Source organism: Gymnodraco acuticeps, unplaced genomic scaffold (genome assembly GCF_902827175.1).
Source record: "Gymnodraco acuticeps unplaced genomic scaffold, fGymAcu1.1, whole genome shotgun sequence".
Classification (NCBI taxonomy): domain Eukaryota; kingdom Metazoa; phylum Chordata; class Actinopteri; order Perciformes; family Bathydraconidae; genus Gymnodraco; species Gymnodraco acuticeps.
Window position 1 is genome coordinate 2671 of NW_022991584.1, and position 16913 is coordinate 19583.

Genomic DNA, 16913 nt, shown 5'->3' on the forward strand with positions numbered 1-16913 from the left:
CTGACAACATACCTGACCTCCTGAGGCAAGTGGTACTTTTTATGACATCCCTGAGCACTGCGATAAGCGGACAACATGAAGGCCAAATCTGTTCCGTTGAGGTTGTTTGATAGAAATACAGCCTCAGGTGACACTCTCAATGTACAAGCAGCAAAATATCAGCAACATGTGGATCACCAGGAGAGCCCGGATCACTCTGGACACAACGACAGCCGAACAGTGGGTGACAACAGACAAAATGAGAAGAGCCATCGAGGAGTTCATTTTGCATTTCTGCCAGAGACGTATGAGCCGCTGGTAGATGAGGAGGAGCAAGACGAGGCAAAAGAAGAGAAGAAGAAAAGGAAGAAATGTACAAAAAAGTCAGGAAGGTTGGTGTTCTGTTAATGTCCTGTTGTACTGAAAAAACCGCCTGCTGATGGGTGTGTGTGTGTCTTGTTCTGCTTTGTTGGAAAGATTTGGCAAAGCGTAATTAAAAACCTGATCAGATAGAAAGTTACAGTTAACTTATTTGTATCTTGTCTGATTCTTGCGATACTTTAAAAATAAATCTAGTACCTCTAAATAGTGGATTTGTTAAAACTATATGTTTATCCAAGGCAAATGTGAACACTCGGGCAAAATCAGCCTCAATCCAAATGATTTAACAGATTAATTGGAATAAAAAAATATGTTTGTTTAAATAAACAAAATATAATCCATTTCCTTTTTTAATCGTATAAAAGATCAACATCTTTGACTAGAGGGTACTGTCACATTGACACTACAATAAAAAAGTAGGATATTCTTTAAGTTAATTTACTATGTAACATGTTGTCCATGTTTAGGATACATTACGTAATACAATGCATGTCTTATTTGAAGATTTGTATTGATCTGTTCTACAGTAACTGAAGATTCATCTGAATTTAAGTCAAGATAGTAACTGCTTTTACACTAAAATCACATTTAATATACAGGTGACAGTTTGGATTGCTTTATGTGTATCAGTTTTGATAAGTTCAGCCAAGGAGGAAGGAAGTACCGGTCGGCCTTTTCCTGTTCAGAGCTCAGGAGACAATAGTGTTGTAGAAGCAAACACAGTAGTGGTGGCTTAAAGCCCACTTCTGCTCCGCGCCGTCTGTCAGATGAGCCTGGTCAGATTAATAAAAGAAGTTCAAAACACCGGCATAAAAGTTATAACAATAATCTGATTTTAATGGTAAAAAACACAATACGAAATACAGAGTGCCCTGAAACAGAGCACTCCGGGCTCCGGGCTCCCCGCTCTACTGCCGTGCGATACAGATATCGGGACCAGCCAGTCAGAAACGGGGCATTTTGCATGAATAAACAACAGTATATATGGACATATTTGGCATATGTCTCACTAGTTACTACATAAGCCTTACTGGTGACGCCAGGAGCAGCACCAAAGTCCCAACTTGTAAGCTTTTGTGATGAACTAGTAACCCTCTGACCGTACTAGTGACACTAAAAGTTAACTGCACTGCAAACACTCTGACAAGTTGGGACTTTGGTGCTGCTAGTGCTGCTCCTGGCATCACTAGTAAGGCTTATGTGGTAACTAGTCGGACAAAGTGCCACTAGTTGCTGAAAAGAGTGACTAGTATAATTGTGTATTCAACTAGTAAAGCAGAGTGCCAAACTAGTGTGACCATATATCTAACAAGTGAAATCAAAGAGACAACTAGTGTAGGCAGCTGCCGTCTGATATCAAGGATATGGAATAAATACTCAAACGGCTTGCAAAACTCCTTGAAATGTTTCTTTTTACAAAAAGAAAATATAACTAATTTGAATTAATTTTACTTTTTTGTGAACAATAAGTACCTTTTGAAAAATGTATTTAAATTTCTAATTCTTTTATTTTGAAATGTAACTTACAGTTTGATGGTCTTTTAAATAAAAAAAAGTGTTGCAGTAAGAAATTGCATGTTTTAGAATTCATGTTTTGATTGGATGAACAATTTAAGACTGAATACATTTAAAAAAACTAAAGTCTACAGAAGTTGTTGAAGTTCATTGAGTATTTTGTACTTAAATAAATAAGAAAATATTGGCCAATGAGTTGTCTAGAAATATATGTGTTGATTTCAATATTCATGCATTAAGTACTTTTGCATCAAACTAATTCATTATGGAGAAATTAAACATTTAAAATGTGTCAAACAATGTTTATAAGTACAATACAATACTTATTGTAAGTCGCTTTGGACAAAAGCGTCAGCTAAATGCAATGTAATGTAATGTAATACAATAAAAAATAAATAATTTAAGTTTAAGTAACTTATCATTTTTGATAAATCATTTACTCTATAGTCTTAAGTTAGTTTACTTAAAACTTTGGTGGTAATCAGTTTCCACAAAAGTTTTGAGTACTCCGAACTAATCGGGTTTTACAGTTAAGGTGTATCTGAATGATCCACGCCAGACCCCTTTCTGATCCACAAATAAAATGTATTATTATTAGACCGTTTGATCTCGTTTTTCAACGCGAGACTTTACCGCATATAGAAAGCGCGAATTCGACACGAGGGGTCTTCTCCAAACTGTGTTGGAGTTGTGTGTGCGGCTGCAGCAGCAAATTAGGTAATTATTCACAGTTACCAGTCGTTCTAATTCACTATAACAACCTCAACATTCCCAGCTGCTGTCTGGCTTAATAGTTGTTATGTTAACAAGTAACCTGAGTTAGCCAGCTAAGCTAGCTTTGTAACGTTGCTAATTATTGCTGTAACCAAACAACGTTACTAACGTGCTGTCATTGTTGTCGTTTAACCTGTTAAACCCATAGACTGTATATCTAAAGGTTAAACCCAAGCGGCAAACTGTGGGGTAGAGCCGGGAAGCCAATACGGAAGTGCCACACACTGCAGTTCATATATTGGCCGATAGGCGATGGCTGCAGAAAGGAGCAATTTCCATAGACCCCCATGTTAAAATGCCCAACTTTACAGCAGAAAAAAACATGATTCTACCCCTGGCTCCATACATTTTGTTATCGATATAGTTAGATTCCACCTTCATGATTATGGATCTGTGAGTGAATTGTTTTCTAACGCGACCCTTTTATTTATATTAGGTCTTAAAGTTTGTGCATAAATTAGGGCGTGGTCACATTGAGTGACGGCTCTGTCAAGTGCCGTCACGCTGTTAGCTTCTTGTCTCTCTGCTAGCTGCTCCGTGAAGCTAGCTACAGGGACTCTGCCTGCTCAGCTCATCCAGGAAACACAACTTGTAGCCGGCCGTGGTTGTTTGTTCTTCATGCTTATTTATCGGACTATTGTGACTCGCTCTGCGGTGAAACCAGACGGTGCATGAATGCGGTAAGTGAAATTCGAGTGCTTTATTTATGTGTTAATGATTTTAATCAGCTACGTAATGAATGGTAAGGCTTGGGTTAGCATGTAAGCTAGTGGTAGCTACATCGGTGCTAACGATTGTAATCAATCGTAGCCTCCAAGTTAAAATCATAGACTGTATATATAAAGGTTAAAACGAAATAGACAAGTGTTAAGTGGGATAATACTGTTGAACAAACGGCTTCTGTTTGAGGTTGATAAAATAAGGTTACATCCTTGTAATTTAGAGATATTTTATTATGTAGGTAGAACTGTATGCATCTAAGGTTAATTTAAATTGGCTATGCTCAAGTATGTAGACAAGCTAATGTCGAAATAGTGTATGTGAAATCAACCTCACAATAAGATGTGTGTATATTACAATTATTAATGTCATATTTCAAGATGATTAGTTAGATATTACAATATGGTTGGTTGAGCTGGAGTTCATTATTGAGCTTACACGTTAACGTCACCATCATCTGAAGAACGAACCCAAACCTTGTTGTTTTTATTAATTGCATTACCAAATGGGTATCAAATAAACAGTAAGCATTGGTAACACAACTTCCAAAGTTACAGTAAAATAAAAAGGCCCCTGACTCGGACAATACACAATCCAACATGTTCAACAGAAGAGAATCAGTTATATTGTTTGTACACATGGTACTTTACATATATATCTGTTTGTTTAAGGTGTCCAGGTGATGCAGACAGGCTGGACCAGAGAGTGAGAGACAGAACTGGACTCCTCACAGCAGTGAACTTCAGCACAGGTACAAAGACTCTTTTTTCATACTGTACAAAGAATCAAGAAATATATTGGTTTAAATGAATGAAGTATTGACTTGAATACACTGATATACATTCCATTAAACAATACTAAATACTAGATCACCTACACATCAGTTAAGTTGAGGGTTTTATCCATGCAAAAAGTTACATTTAGATGTTATTGTTAACAAGCAATATGACTTTGTCAGCTTTCTAATTTAATGTATTGAAGGCAAAGATATTTAACACATAGTGAGAACTGCTACTATTTATCTCTCAATATTGTCTGAAAAAACGTGGTAAAAGTTATTCTTTCAGTGAGACAACAGAGCAAGCTTCTACAGTTGCACTACGTTTTGATAACAGTTCAATATTATTTTGATAATAACATATATTTCAATGTTGATGAACTTCATACTGTTCATTCATAATCTGATTGTCTTTGTAGCTCATTGTTGAAATAAAAAAAACCATTACAATTACAAAATAATTATATCTACAGCCCCTAAACACACAAACACACCGCTTTCATAAATAACACACTTGTTCTGCAATAATGTTTTATGTTTCCTGTCATTTTTGTTAGGAAAGGACATGCCTGAAAGACAGGACATTTTCTCCTTCTCTGAGGGTCAAGAAGAACATCCAAGAGGAACATTAAAAGCTGATGTTATGAGATTTTAAGACCAGTACAGGACATTCACTAAGAAACTACTTTTATTGTAAAAACAGTCAGCTGATCGAATGCAGCTATTTCCACATCTACACTCCATCAGCTGATTATTTCTATTTGCCTCACTTTATGAGCTTCACAACATGTACCTTGTTTTGCAACATCACAAATAAATGGGGCCAATCTTCAGTCAGATGTGAATGTGTAATCTAACATTTTCAGTAAGAATAATGGACAAAAGCAGTGCAAATACAATTTATTGAAATGTGAACCAAAAGTTAATCAAATGTTTTAAATAAAAAGCACATATGGACAGAAGGTGTAAACCTATTAAATGTATTAAACACATTTAGTCAAATAAAGTGACCGACTAGGCCTGTGCAGTTGGTATCAGCTTTGCCCAGCATGGGCTCCTTCATCAGCCCTGGTCCTCCTCGCAGAGGGAAGACCCTCAGTCCTCCTCGCAGAGGAAAGACCCTCAGTCCTCTCCAAACCAACAGACAGGACGTCCATCACACGGAGGTTTCTCCCTGAAGTCTCTGCAGCTCTCTGGACACCAGACTGTCTCAATCCGTCCACACTGAATATGAGATTGGGAAAATGAAAATAATAAATGCTTTAGACAATAAGAAACATAAAGTTGACTGTTGAGTTGCTCAGTTTTGTTAAATTGTCAATACTATTACTGTATAACTAATATCTCAGGTTAAGAGGCACATTCAAATAAAGATTGGTCTTTAAATACATTTTGTCTTTTGAATTGTTTGTCTAAAGTCAAGGATCTATAACTGGTACTTAGTTTTAATGATACAGTCTGGTTATTATGCTGTTTGGAGGAGGCCTCACAGGTAAGAGCGCTAACTAGCTACCATCACATGTAACTTAGCTTGACTTAAATGTATTAAACGTATAGTTAAGTGATATCAAAATATAAATAACTAATGTCATGCAAACATATTAATATTTGCTTGATTCCAGTGTTGAATTTAGCACAATTGTATACAAACGTTAAGGGGTTTTAAGATTCTGAAGTATTATGTTAAAACTCAATAACTTAGATTATTATTTATAGTTTTGCTGAATAGTTTCATGTCCGCTTACCTTAGAAACGTAAAATGCGACGGCAGCGTGCAGATGGGGAGCATGTTAGCTTAGCTTGGTAGCTTCAGCTAGCTCTGGAACTTCCAGCTCGGTGGCAGCTAGGGTTGGGAACCGAAACTCGGTTCCAGATGAGAACCGATAAGAAAATGCCGGGTACCGGGTACCCATACAAAATACACAATTTCGGTTTCTGCTTAACGGTTCCTAAACGCGGTAGACCTTGTATTCCAGCGGGTCCGTCTGTACCGCGGTGCTGCGGTGACCCGGTGGAATACAGGGCGGACCTGGAGAATCACAGAACGGCCGGTCGTCAGCGGGCCGTTGACGGCCGGCTCGGTACGCTGACGGCCGGCACCGCCCTTCATTTTTTTAAACGGCATCATATAAATTGCGCTGACAGGCGACAGAGGTCCACAGTTGCCCCGCAGCGATGCTCCCCCGCCCTCCCGTAGACATTTCACGAGCTCAGTCACTTCATAACACCAAAGATAGGTCGCGGTAAACACTCTGAAGTGAGGCTCCACTACACTAAAAAGAAAAAGAAAAGGCAAAGTGTAATGCCTGTTAATAGCTTGCCACAGGCATAGCTCAGTTAAAATAAAGCACAGCTATTGTGCAATACATTTGTATTGCATGTATATTTTTTAGTAACAATTTCAGTTAAAGCTTTTAAGAATAAATATATTTTTGTTATCTAAACGTTTGACCTCTTTATTTTACAATTTTGGAATCGAAACGGGGAATCGATAAGAACCGGAATCGATAAGCAGAACCGGAATCGAAATCGGAATCGATAAATTTCAAACGATACCCATCCCTAGTGGCAGCAGGTCCCGCCTCGGCTTCGCCTCTTTGCCCTTATTTGGAGCAGGCTGGAACAGGCGGGAGTTGAACTCTGACGTCACTGTCGAGCCGTTAGTGGCCGACTCCGCCTACTAAGGGCTTCACGGCAACTCTGCAGAATCCTATGGGTGACGTCACGGACCCTACGTCCATTTATATATACAGTCTATGGTCTATACGTTACACTGTGCACTGTAATAGGACCAACATAAAATATATATTTTTGTGATTCCTTTAATATTTTATATCAATCTTAAAAATGGTCATCTAGAAAAGCCAGTGTGGTCAAACAACTTCATTCTTTCTTGGATAGAAAGACCTTCTTTTAAACTCTGCAAGCCAAAGAAAAGAAAGAGTCAAAGTTTGACTTCACTTGTTAGTACAGTTTAAGGACGTCATTGTGAGGTGTGAGGTTCAAAGTTGTTGATATGAAAAATAAATGTTGCATTTATCAAAAGTCACATTGTACCTTTGATCGGACTCCTCTGATCTGACGTGTGAGGGAGGATTTATCTTTCTTCTTCAGAAAAGCAGCATTACTTGTGTTTGTCCCATTGTCTTCTGAGAAAACAAGAGGGTACAATGTTTATCATCCTGACTAGCCCTGTTTAATAACTAACAGAAGCAATGTTTAATGTGTAAGTAGACATCTCACAAGTTGTCTTTAAATTTAACAATGTACACAAAATAAAGTGAGTCTCACTGAGGCTCTGTCCTGACCAAGGTTTGACCAAGTGACATCTTGGTGTGGTTCATCCAGGCTGGTCGTATGGAGGGCCTTGAGCTTGTTCTGGGCGTATATTTTGTCCTGTTGCGCACACACACACACACACACACACACACACACACACACACACACACACACACACACACACACACACACACACACACACACACACACACACACACACCACACACACACACACACACACACACACACACACACACACACACACACACACACACACACACACACACACACACACACACACACACACACACACACACACACACACACACACACACACACACACAAACGAGCTTAAATAATTAATCAGAATTCAGATTTCTTTTTAATTTCTGAACAGTTGCTATTTTCATGTTAAAGGGGTCCTATCATGCTTATTGTTCGTATTTGTATGTTGTGCCTCTGCTGTGACCATATACAGTAGGGCTGCACGGTATTGAAAAAAACTGACATCGCGATTCCCCCCCCCCCTGCGGTATATATTGCGGGTTTTTTAACCTGTTAAACCCCAAAGTCCCAGCGGGTACTTTACTTTTTTTTTTCACGACAGTGTCTCAGGGGATCGTAATATTTAAGAACCTATTAATGTGTTATACCAGATTAACGGAAATAATCTCAGCTAACTGACGATACAAACCATTTTTACCAAAACAAAACACAAGTCTCATAAGAAGCATCTAAATGACCCCTAAGCGAAAAATGCTAACGCACTTTGGCACAGAACTCAAGATAAAAGTACCCTTATTATTACTTATCGTAGCTGCACTTACAAGATATCCGATTAAAGCTGAGGTTCCACAGATTATTTAGGTATATAGTATCATCACTGAGTGATCTGAACTCGGACAGCGGAAGCAAACACAGACATCACAACACGTACCTTTACGTAGCTTCTAGGGGAGATGTCTCACCGTAGCTGTCAATCTGATCAAAAGACGTGTTCAATGGCATTAAAACGAGAAAGAAAAAACGCGGCTGAATCGGTTAATCCATAGGTTTTTAACGTCTCTGTATAAAAAAATTAATTTATAATCCATAATTCCATTTTTATGTAAATATCGCAGAGCAAAAGTTAGCTCCTAATGGTAGCTGCTGCTTCCGGTCTTGGCAATGCGGAAGTCTCACACACACACATGACCAAATAAGGACTGTGTGATTTCCCCTCGATTCCATTGGCTCTGACGGTCAGAAAGAGATGTCACATGTCAAAATCCAGCAAGGTGGGCCAGAGATATGGAAAATCCACCCAAATGGCCCCAAAAGAGGTTTTTTGTGCTAAATCTGTCTAAAAAGGTCAAATATCACTTGTTTTGCATCAATCTTGATCCAGAATGATTGTGATTGGTGGTTTGCTGTGCATGCAGGGGAAGTTCTACACACACCAACACATGAACAAATAAGGAGTGAGAGTGACGCGTAGCAAAAACCGGAAGCTGCATACACTCTGGTAGCTACCATTAGCAGCTAACTTTTGTGCTCCTATTTTTACAAAAAAATGGAATTATGGATTATAAACAATTGCTTCAAAGCCACAGATACATTATCAACCTATGGATCAACCGATTCAGCCGCGTTTTTTTTTCTCGTTTTAATGCCATTGAACACGTCTTTTGATCAGATTGACAGCTACGGTGAGACGATCTCTCGTAAAAGGTACGTGTTGTGATGTCTGTGTTTGCTTCCCCTGTTGCGAGATCGGATCGCTTAGATACTATACTTAAATAATCTGTGGAGTTTCAGCTTTAATCGGATATATTGTATGTGCAGTTTCGATAAGTAATAAGGGTATCTTTACTTTGAATTCTGTGCTAAAGTGCGTTAGCATTTTTTTTTTTAAATGAATAAAACCGCACGTCCCTGCGGTGTGAATACCGCACCGCGCATGCGCATACCGCGGTTATCGCCATGACACGGTATATCGTTCAGCCCTAATATACAGTCTATGGCTGTGACATGTCTCCATGCTTTAATGTTCAAAAAGGTATTTATTTGTCTCTTACTGCCTGATTGGTTGGCCGGCTCTGTTGTGATTGGTCAACCGCTTAGGTTAGTCCCGCCCATTAACTTACCACCGTACAATGTGTTTGAGTGTTAGCCTATGGAATTGTATGCAGCTCCCTTTAGGAAGTTGAATTCATTATGCTGTTTTAATGCAAAATGGTTTTATGATCTAGCAAGATTATAGGATATAAAGTTGAAAGAGATATCGTTACCATTCGAGCGAGCTTCAACTCTTCCTTAAGAGATCGAGCTTCCTGTCTGAGAAACTGCATTTCTGCCTCCCTCGCCCTCAGGATCACCTGAAACATACAGAACATGCTATAATTGATATGTTGTGTACAGTGTAATGGTATGGGAAATTAACATATGTTTACATTTTGTACAGGTTGGATAAATGACAGATAACAATAAAACAAAACAACAACTCAAGTTATGGATCAGTGAGGCCATATACAAAGCTCTTGTACCATTACACACAAATAAAAGTCATGTTAATCATTAAAGGTCCCATGTCATGCGTTTCCGGTTATTACCCGTCCCCTTGTGTGTTATGAAGGTTTTTCTGCATGTAAACGGTCTGCAGAGTCAAAACCCACAAAGTACACCCTGTAGCGAGTAAAACTCTAACAAAGAAAAGATGTGTCTATGCTGCCCCAGAACGCCTCGTTGGAGATTTCTCTTTTTCTTCCTGGGTACAGTGACGTGCCCATACCCAAATGGACCAATCCGTGTAGCCGTTACGTTACGTTCGCGGAGCCGTTATGACTTCCTCAAATACACAATCTTTTCTCAGCTGCAGCTCCGCCGATTTCTCCTCCCTGAGCACACACACCGACTCACAGCCAGGCTGCGGGTGTGTGTGTGTTCGGGCTGGGTTTCGCTGTGTCTCGCAGACGGCCACTGGGCTCATAGGGAGAGGGGGGGCAGGAGCTCCAACAAGTTGATTAGGACAGAGAGTGAATACACATACTATGCAGAGATGCTATATGAGAAACCAATGTGAGTTTGGAAAATTGCACAATATAAATCTATTTTAGTATACCTCAACAATGGAATTATGATCAGTAGAAATGGCCATGACATGGGACCTTTAAAAACAAAAACAGAATCACTGCTTACTTCTTCTTTTTTATGATTATGAATTGGGTTAAATAAAGGCTGTACTCTCTGTTTTCCAGACACTCACCTCCATTTCATAGAAGTCGTTGACTTGAGGGCCGACCTGGGACTGTTTCCCATTCAGTGAGAAATGCAGCTGAGACATTTCATCTGTCTCCCTCTGTAAGAAATGTCAGGAGACAGGAGACGGTGAATACAACACATTCTCTCAATGTTAAAATGAGGATCTTAATTGAATAAAAAGGAAGAATAAGGAGCGTCCCTTGGGGCTAAGAACATGTTGATACCTGTTTCTTTTTCAGCTCCTTGTTTTGTTTCTGGTACTGAATGGAGGACTGCCTCTCCTCCTGCAGCTCCTGGCTCAGCTGAGAGTGTTCCAGACATTTCTGAGTGTGCTGCACCGACAGCACCTGGAGCTCCTTATGCATCAACTGAAACTCCTTTCTGCAGAGGCATGATGTTGAACAGTAAAGTGACTATAGATTCAGAAAATAATCTTTTAAAGAAGTAGCAGGTAGATTTGGTTGAAATGGCCTTGTGTTACATTCTGAAATAGCTCTTGTGTGTGTAACTATGCAGGTATCAGCACCACGGACAGCAGTCAGTGACACAGGCTCGTTCATCACTAAATACACCATGAACCAGTAGCCCTGCTGCAATAAAAGCTGCAGTGCGATGAGTGAGATGTATGCTACTGTTTCTTAGGAGATTAATTGTAAGAGAAATAACAAAAACGCAGTAAAAGGAAAAGCAGCCACTTACTCATATTCAATTTGCAGTTGGGTGATGTCAGCGCTCTTGATGTGCTGAGACTGCCGGCTTTTCTCCAGCTCCACTTTATGGGCTCTTCTCATCGCTACAATAGCTGTAGAACGAGGTGAAATGTGCATCAACAAGAGGTGGGAGAAGCACTCACATCTTGTACTTCATGAGTAAAAGTACCAGAGAGTAGGAATACTCTGTTACAAGTAAAAGTCCTGCATTAAAAATGTTACTCAAGTTAAATTACACAAATATTAGCATCAGAATATACTTTAAGTGCCAAAAGTAAAAGTACTTATTATGCAAATGTTTCCATTTCAGAATACTATATATAATATGTTATATTATTATAATTGTTGATGCATTAAAGTGTTCTCAAAGCTGGTAAAGGTGCAGCTAGTTTGAATGACTCTGTATACTGCAGCTTGTGAATGTTACTCCAGGTGCAACTTAAGTCTTATTGAAGAGTTCTTTACATTTCACATAATTAATCCAAATATGCAGAGTAACTAAAGGTACAAAATAAATGTAGTGGAGTAAAAGTACAGTATTTACCTCTGAATTGTATGGAGTAGAAGTAGGAAGTAACATAACATGGGAATACTCAACTAAAGTACAAGTATCTCAACATTGTATAGTACTTGAGTAAATTAGTTACTTCCCAATGATCCACCTCTCGTCTCGTCTGTCTTCAAGCGGCTCTGCAGCCGGCTCACCTCTCCGTCCGCCTCGCCCAGCTGGCTCTGCAGCTCCTGACAGCACCGGTCCAGATGCCCCCTCTCATCTTGGAGTTTCTGCACCACAGACACCGTGCACGCCAGCTCCTCCTGAAGCTGCTGTTGAGCCTCCTCGATGTCCCTGGTCCACGTCTGAGTCTTATTCAGGCTGTCCACCTCCAGCTCAGACATGTCCAGTCTCCGCTGGAGTTCCTGCGTGAGTTGCTCTGCCTGCGCCAGGCTTGAGGCTAAGCTCCTGCGCTCTCGGTCCTGACTGGCTTGAAGGAGCATGAGGTGCTCCTGCAGGCGAGCCTCTTTCTGAGCCTGCGCCTCCTCATTGGCCTGAAGTTGAGTGGTCACCTCTTGGAGATGTTTGTGTAGGCGCTGAGCCTCCTGCTCCAGACTGTGGTAACTCTGCAACTCCTGCTGCATCTGTGTGGAGCGTGACACGGCATCCTTCCTCTGTCCCTCACTGGCACTCAGCTGGGACTTCAGCGAGGCCCTGCAGCGCTCCCACTCCTGCCGCTGCTCCATGAACTTCTGCCGGTCCTGCTCCAGGCGGGCCTGAGCGAGGGCAGTGGCATCGCCCGTGACCAGTATCTGAGCTTGTTGAGCTAAGAGGTCCACCCTTCGCCGTAGTTCTACTTCTCTTGTTTCTTCAAAGCTGCTCTTCTGATCCTCCAGCTCAAGGCGCAGGTCGTGGTTCATCTTATGAAGACGCTGTAAAACCAAAGCTTGTTCTGAAGACGAGTTGGAGTTTGAGAGGAGGTCGTTCTGCGGAACAAAGTGAGCAGTGTTAGTGTCAACTGTGCTTTCATGCTTATGGACAAGTAACTTAAAGGGGACTTATCATGCAAAATGCACTTTTGTACGTCTTTTATACATGAATATGTGTCCCCGGTGTGTCAGGGAACTCACCAAGTGTCAGAAAACACAACCCTGTCTCTTTTCCTCCATACCCCAAATCTCTAAAAACGGGGCTGCAATGGATCTGATACAGACTGATACAGATTTGAAATATCTCTGACGTCAGAAACAAGGAGCTCCGCCTATATGGGCAACTCTCCACCTATCAGGGGAATGAGAGGTTGCATGGCATGGTAACAGCATGGTAACAGCATGCTCGTGCCTCGCCCCCCTCCTTTGCAGGGGGGCGTGGTGAGCTGCAGCTCATTTGCCACAGAATCAGCCCTTGTGAAGGCAGGGCTGGAATAGAGCAAATAGAGCTAAATGAGGCATGGCTAAAATGCATGATCTGTTTGGTATTTTGAAAAAAAAACTTCACAGACATGTTTTATATAGGTATGGCCCTACAATATATTATTCAAATATAGCATGATAGGTCCACTTTAACTTCTAGGGTTTAACTTTCAAATTATCTGGCATCCTAGCTTGCCTTTTTTACAGAGCAATGTGTGTTTTTCGCAATATGGCAAATTACATTAGTGCATCCCCTTCAAACTTATTGCTACTTAAAGTGAAAATGTATGAATGTTATACCATTTCACTTGCATGCCTCGCTCTCTCTTGTTGCACCTCATCCCGCAGATTCCTGTTTAACTGCCGCAGTCGAGAGAGTTCCCTCTGTGTTTGCTCCAGCTGTAGAGAACATATTAAGAAAGCTGTCACACTAACTAGCATGCTTTGATTTATTCAGGTGAACATGCTTCAAGCTATTGTTTTTTTTACACACATACTCATTATTCATGTATAAAGAGTAACTATTGTAGTTTTTATCGTAGGTTTTTATTTAGAATATCACCTCTATGACAAGTGGCGCAGTTTGCTGCTTCTCCTTCTCCTTTGTGCTCTCAGTATTTGACTGCATTGTTGTGGAAGTAGAGCCGGCTCTTCCCTCAACACACGAAGACGCACCGGTCACACCTGAGGCGCAGAAAATGTAGTACTTTTGATATAAAATGAAACAATATGAAGTCGTTTTGTATAATATATTGGGGGAAATTGAATCATCGGCCAATAAAGGAACATTTATATTAATGTGTTATTATTATATGTACTTTAAGATATATATATTTATTATTACAAATTGTAGCAGATAGAGTATCGGGCAAATTGCCATCATTGACTCCAATAGATTATAATCCAACACTCAAGTAGAGAAAAATGTATTCATTATTTACAATAAAAGTTTAATTTTATCTACTTTACTAGAAAATATATATTTGTATTATAATAATGAAGACTGAAAACACCTATAACCTCTAAATGTACATTATTATGTGTTATAACGATGATGAAATAGTAGCCAATATTGTCCAAATTGCTGTCATTGACTTAACAGCAACAGCACGACAAGCTTTTCGTATGAACTTGACTAGAACAAATATGAATATAATATAAACGTAGAGGGGAAGCACCTTTACCTTCCACCACCTGCCCAGGAGGATTGATGGGAGACGGAGCGGAAGAGGCGGAGGGTGAGATGGGGGAGGCCAGATGAGAGGAGGAGATGGCAGGCGATGCAGAGCTTCCATCAGCAGAACGCCGCTCTGCCTCCGGCTGCAGGCTGGGCTCCTGGTGTTTCTGCTGCTCCTGTGTTTCCTCTGCACAGTCGCTGCTGCTGGGCTCGGGGTGTTCAGCTCTCTCCGGGCCCTCGGCTGAGTCTGGAAGCTGTGATTTTAGGGGAGTTTTCTGCTCTGAAAAGGAGCTGCGAGGAATAACAAAGAAATATGTTTTGACTATACGTCATATGCACCAACGTCTATAAAATATCTTGACATTAGTAAAAGTAGAGACCCTTTAACAACTTTATTGACCTTGTGACGTCAGAGGTAGGACTGTGCCTCACATTTTTCAACATTGCTTGGACCCAGTTGTGTCGCATAGAGGTCATGGCACAGAGCGTTTGCACCCCATCTATGGTCTGTGGGAAGAGAAATATCATTTATTATTACACACCTTAAAGTTGAGGAAGTGGATATGTTAGCTTTCCAGTTGAATGTTTGTGTTATGCTTTATTAAAGGTGGGGTAGGTAAGAATGGAGAAACCAGCTCGAGTGCGCTAGAATTTGAAAATACACAGCCGTAAAAAATCTGCCACTTCCTCACAGAGCCCCTCCTCCAACACACACAAACGCGCACATGACCAATGAGGGCACGAGATAAGTTTGTGCACAGATGGAAGGCTGACAGGCAGGTAGGCCATCCAGTTATTTTAGCCGGGCCGGCTCAGATGATTGGTCGTGCTTTTTACAGCACTACGGCTTCCACAGATGACATTTTTTTATGGATTTATTGTCAAAGATATTCATTGCTATCGGGATGTTAAGAGCATTCCATGTAATATAACAAAAAGTGTTTCTGAAGTGAATTACCTACACCTTTAACTTATCACAGTTTATTTCAAATTATGGATTTAATTGATTTACCCTCAATATTTTAGTCCCTTTACTCGAGCATCCAATGTGAGTTTTCTTAATTAAATATCTTTTTTTCAATTTAGATGTTTGGAAGACTTAGATAACATATACTGTAATAATGTGTAGAGGGTTTGTTCCCTACTGGTACATCCAATAAGACAACAATACAATATAACAACTAAGAAAGCAGAAATATTGGCAGTCTTGTATGAGGTTTTGTAAGAAGGTATTCATAAAGACACATTACCTGTTTCTTTACTTTGTTGCAGGTATGATAACATGCATAGGAGGGAGACTCCTGAAGCTCAGAGGAGCTGCTTGCTTTCATTTGCTCCTCCTCATCCGCATCGAACTGATCCTCGTCATCCCTTTAAGGATGGAAACATAAACAAGCCCAGCACTTTTACATAATTTGAAATATAGCACAACAGCAGCATTTCCTAAAGCAACAACAAAAAGTAAAACCTAGCGTTATCTGAGTTCTTTAAAACAACAAACCTGAGCTGCTCCTCCGAATAAGACAGCAGTTTATTTGCTGCAGTTGGTCCTTGTTTGACTGCATGCTCTGGATCTATTTCAGAGACAAAAGCTGTAAATCATACTTTTTCAGAAGCTCCTTTAGTTATATGTATCCATTCTTATTTCTAAAACCAATTAGCAACCACATTTAGATTTCTATACAAACATAGATGGACTTTAAAATAACTTAATTTGGATGCATATTCTGTCAAACATACCATCTCCCGTGGGTGTTTGGTCGAGCCTGTTGAGAGAGCGGCTGCTTCTCATGAAGGGCGCGACAGAAAGAGAGGAGCTATGGAGGGACGACAAGTTCCGGCTGCTGCAGAGGCGCAGAGCCTGTCTGCCGGGGCGAGACGCCGCTCGGGGCCCCTGGTGGACGACGCTGCCTCTCTTCAAACTAACACCAGCTTTATTAGCACCAGCCTTATTATCACTGGCCGCGTCTCACTATCTCTGGTGCCCAGGCTGTTGCTCCTTCCATAAGTAACGCTGGTTTTGCTGGCAGCCTGTTTACCTCCACTGGATGCAGGAACAGCTGCAGGTTCCTTTGGGAGAGACAACATAGGCTGAACCTCATTTCAAGTTTCAAGGCTTTATTGTCATATGCACATTAGCTACAGTGTAGATATGGCAATGAAAAACTGAAGTCCCAGGCTCCCCCAACAGTGCAACCTGTGACTTAAGTTGTTCATGGTCTGAGTAGATACCTCATAATTAAGACAGGATTGTAGGTGTAAAGTTCTGTATGTTTTTTGAGCCAAATATTGACCCAATTTAGTATTTCATAATAAACACTGTTTTGTTGCAAGTTAAGAACTGGGAAAGATAGGATAATTTAACCATGATACAACTCGTCCCTTTTAAAAAAAAGAATGAAACGGTAAAGTAAGAAATATTTGAAAGGTCACATGTTGCCTTATTGTAAGAGAA

General features: G+C 40.4%; 1 protein-coding gene across 2 annotated transcripts; it reads right to left on the reverse strand.

Annotated features, from left to right (window-relative positions):
- Window positions 1-10978: 10978 nt before the first annotated feature.
- On the reverse strand, window positions 10979-16269 carry LOC117533812 (cingulin-like protein 1). 2 transcript variants are annotated; one of them, XM_034197763.1, is made up of 10 exons: window positions 16199-16269; window positions 15960-16032; window positions 15709-15829; window positions 14859-14965; window positions 14466-14749; window positions 13844-13965; window positions 13582-13680; window positions 11921-12855; window positions 11366-11468; window positions 10979-11047 (listed from the first exon to the last, which is right to left on the reverse strand). In XM_034197763.1, exons 1-8 carry the CDS (start codon window positions 16248-16250, stop codon window positions 12016-12018), a joined length of 1698 nt encoding a protein of 565 aa, XP_034053654.1. In that variant the 5' UTR covers window positions 16251-16269; the 3' UTR covers window positions 10979-11047; window positions 11366-11468; window positions 11921-12015. The 2 variants fall into 2 exon arrangements, with proteins under 2 accessions (XP_034053654.1, XP_034053653.1); XM_034197762.1 differs by having other exon boundaries at window positions 14460-14749.
- Window positions 16270-16913: the final 644 nt, after the last annotated feature.

Bases quoted from the DNA above. Each gene is read 5' to 3' on its own strand.
- LOC117533812 (XM_034197762.1), bottom strand. From the start codon at position 16,250: ATGAGAAGCAGCCGCTCTCTCAACAGGCTCGACCAAACACCCACGGGA. The intron at 15,830-15,959 runs GTTTGTTGTTTT...CCATCCTTAAAG, and splicing joins TATTCGGAGGAGCAGCTCAG to GGATGACGAGGATCAGTTCG. The intron at 13,966-14,459 runs GTGCTTCCCCTC...TCTGCGCCTCAG, and splicing joins GCAGGTGGTGGAAGGTAAAG to GTGTGACCGGTGCGTCTTCG.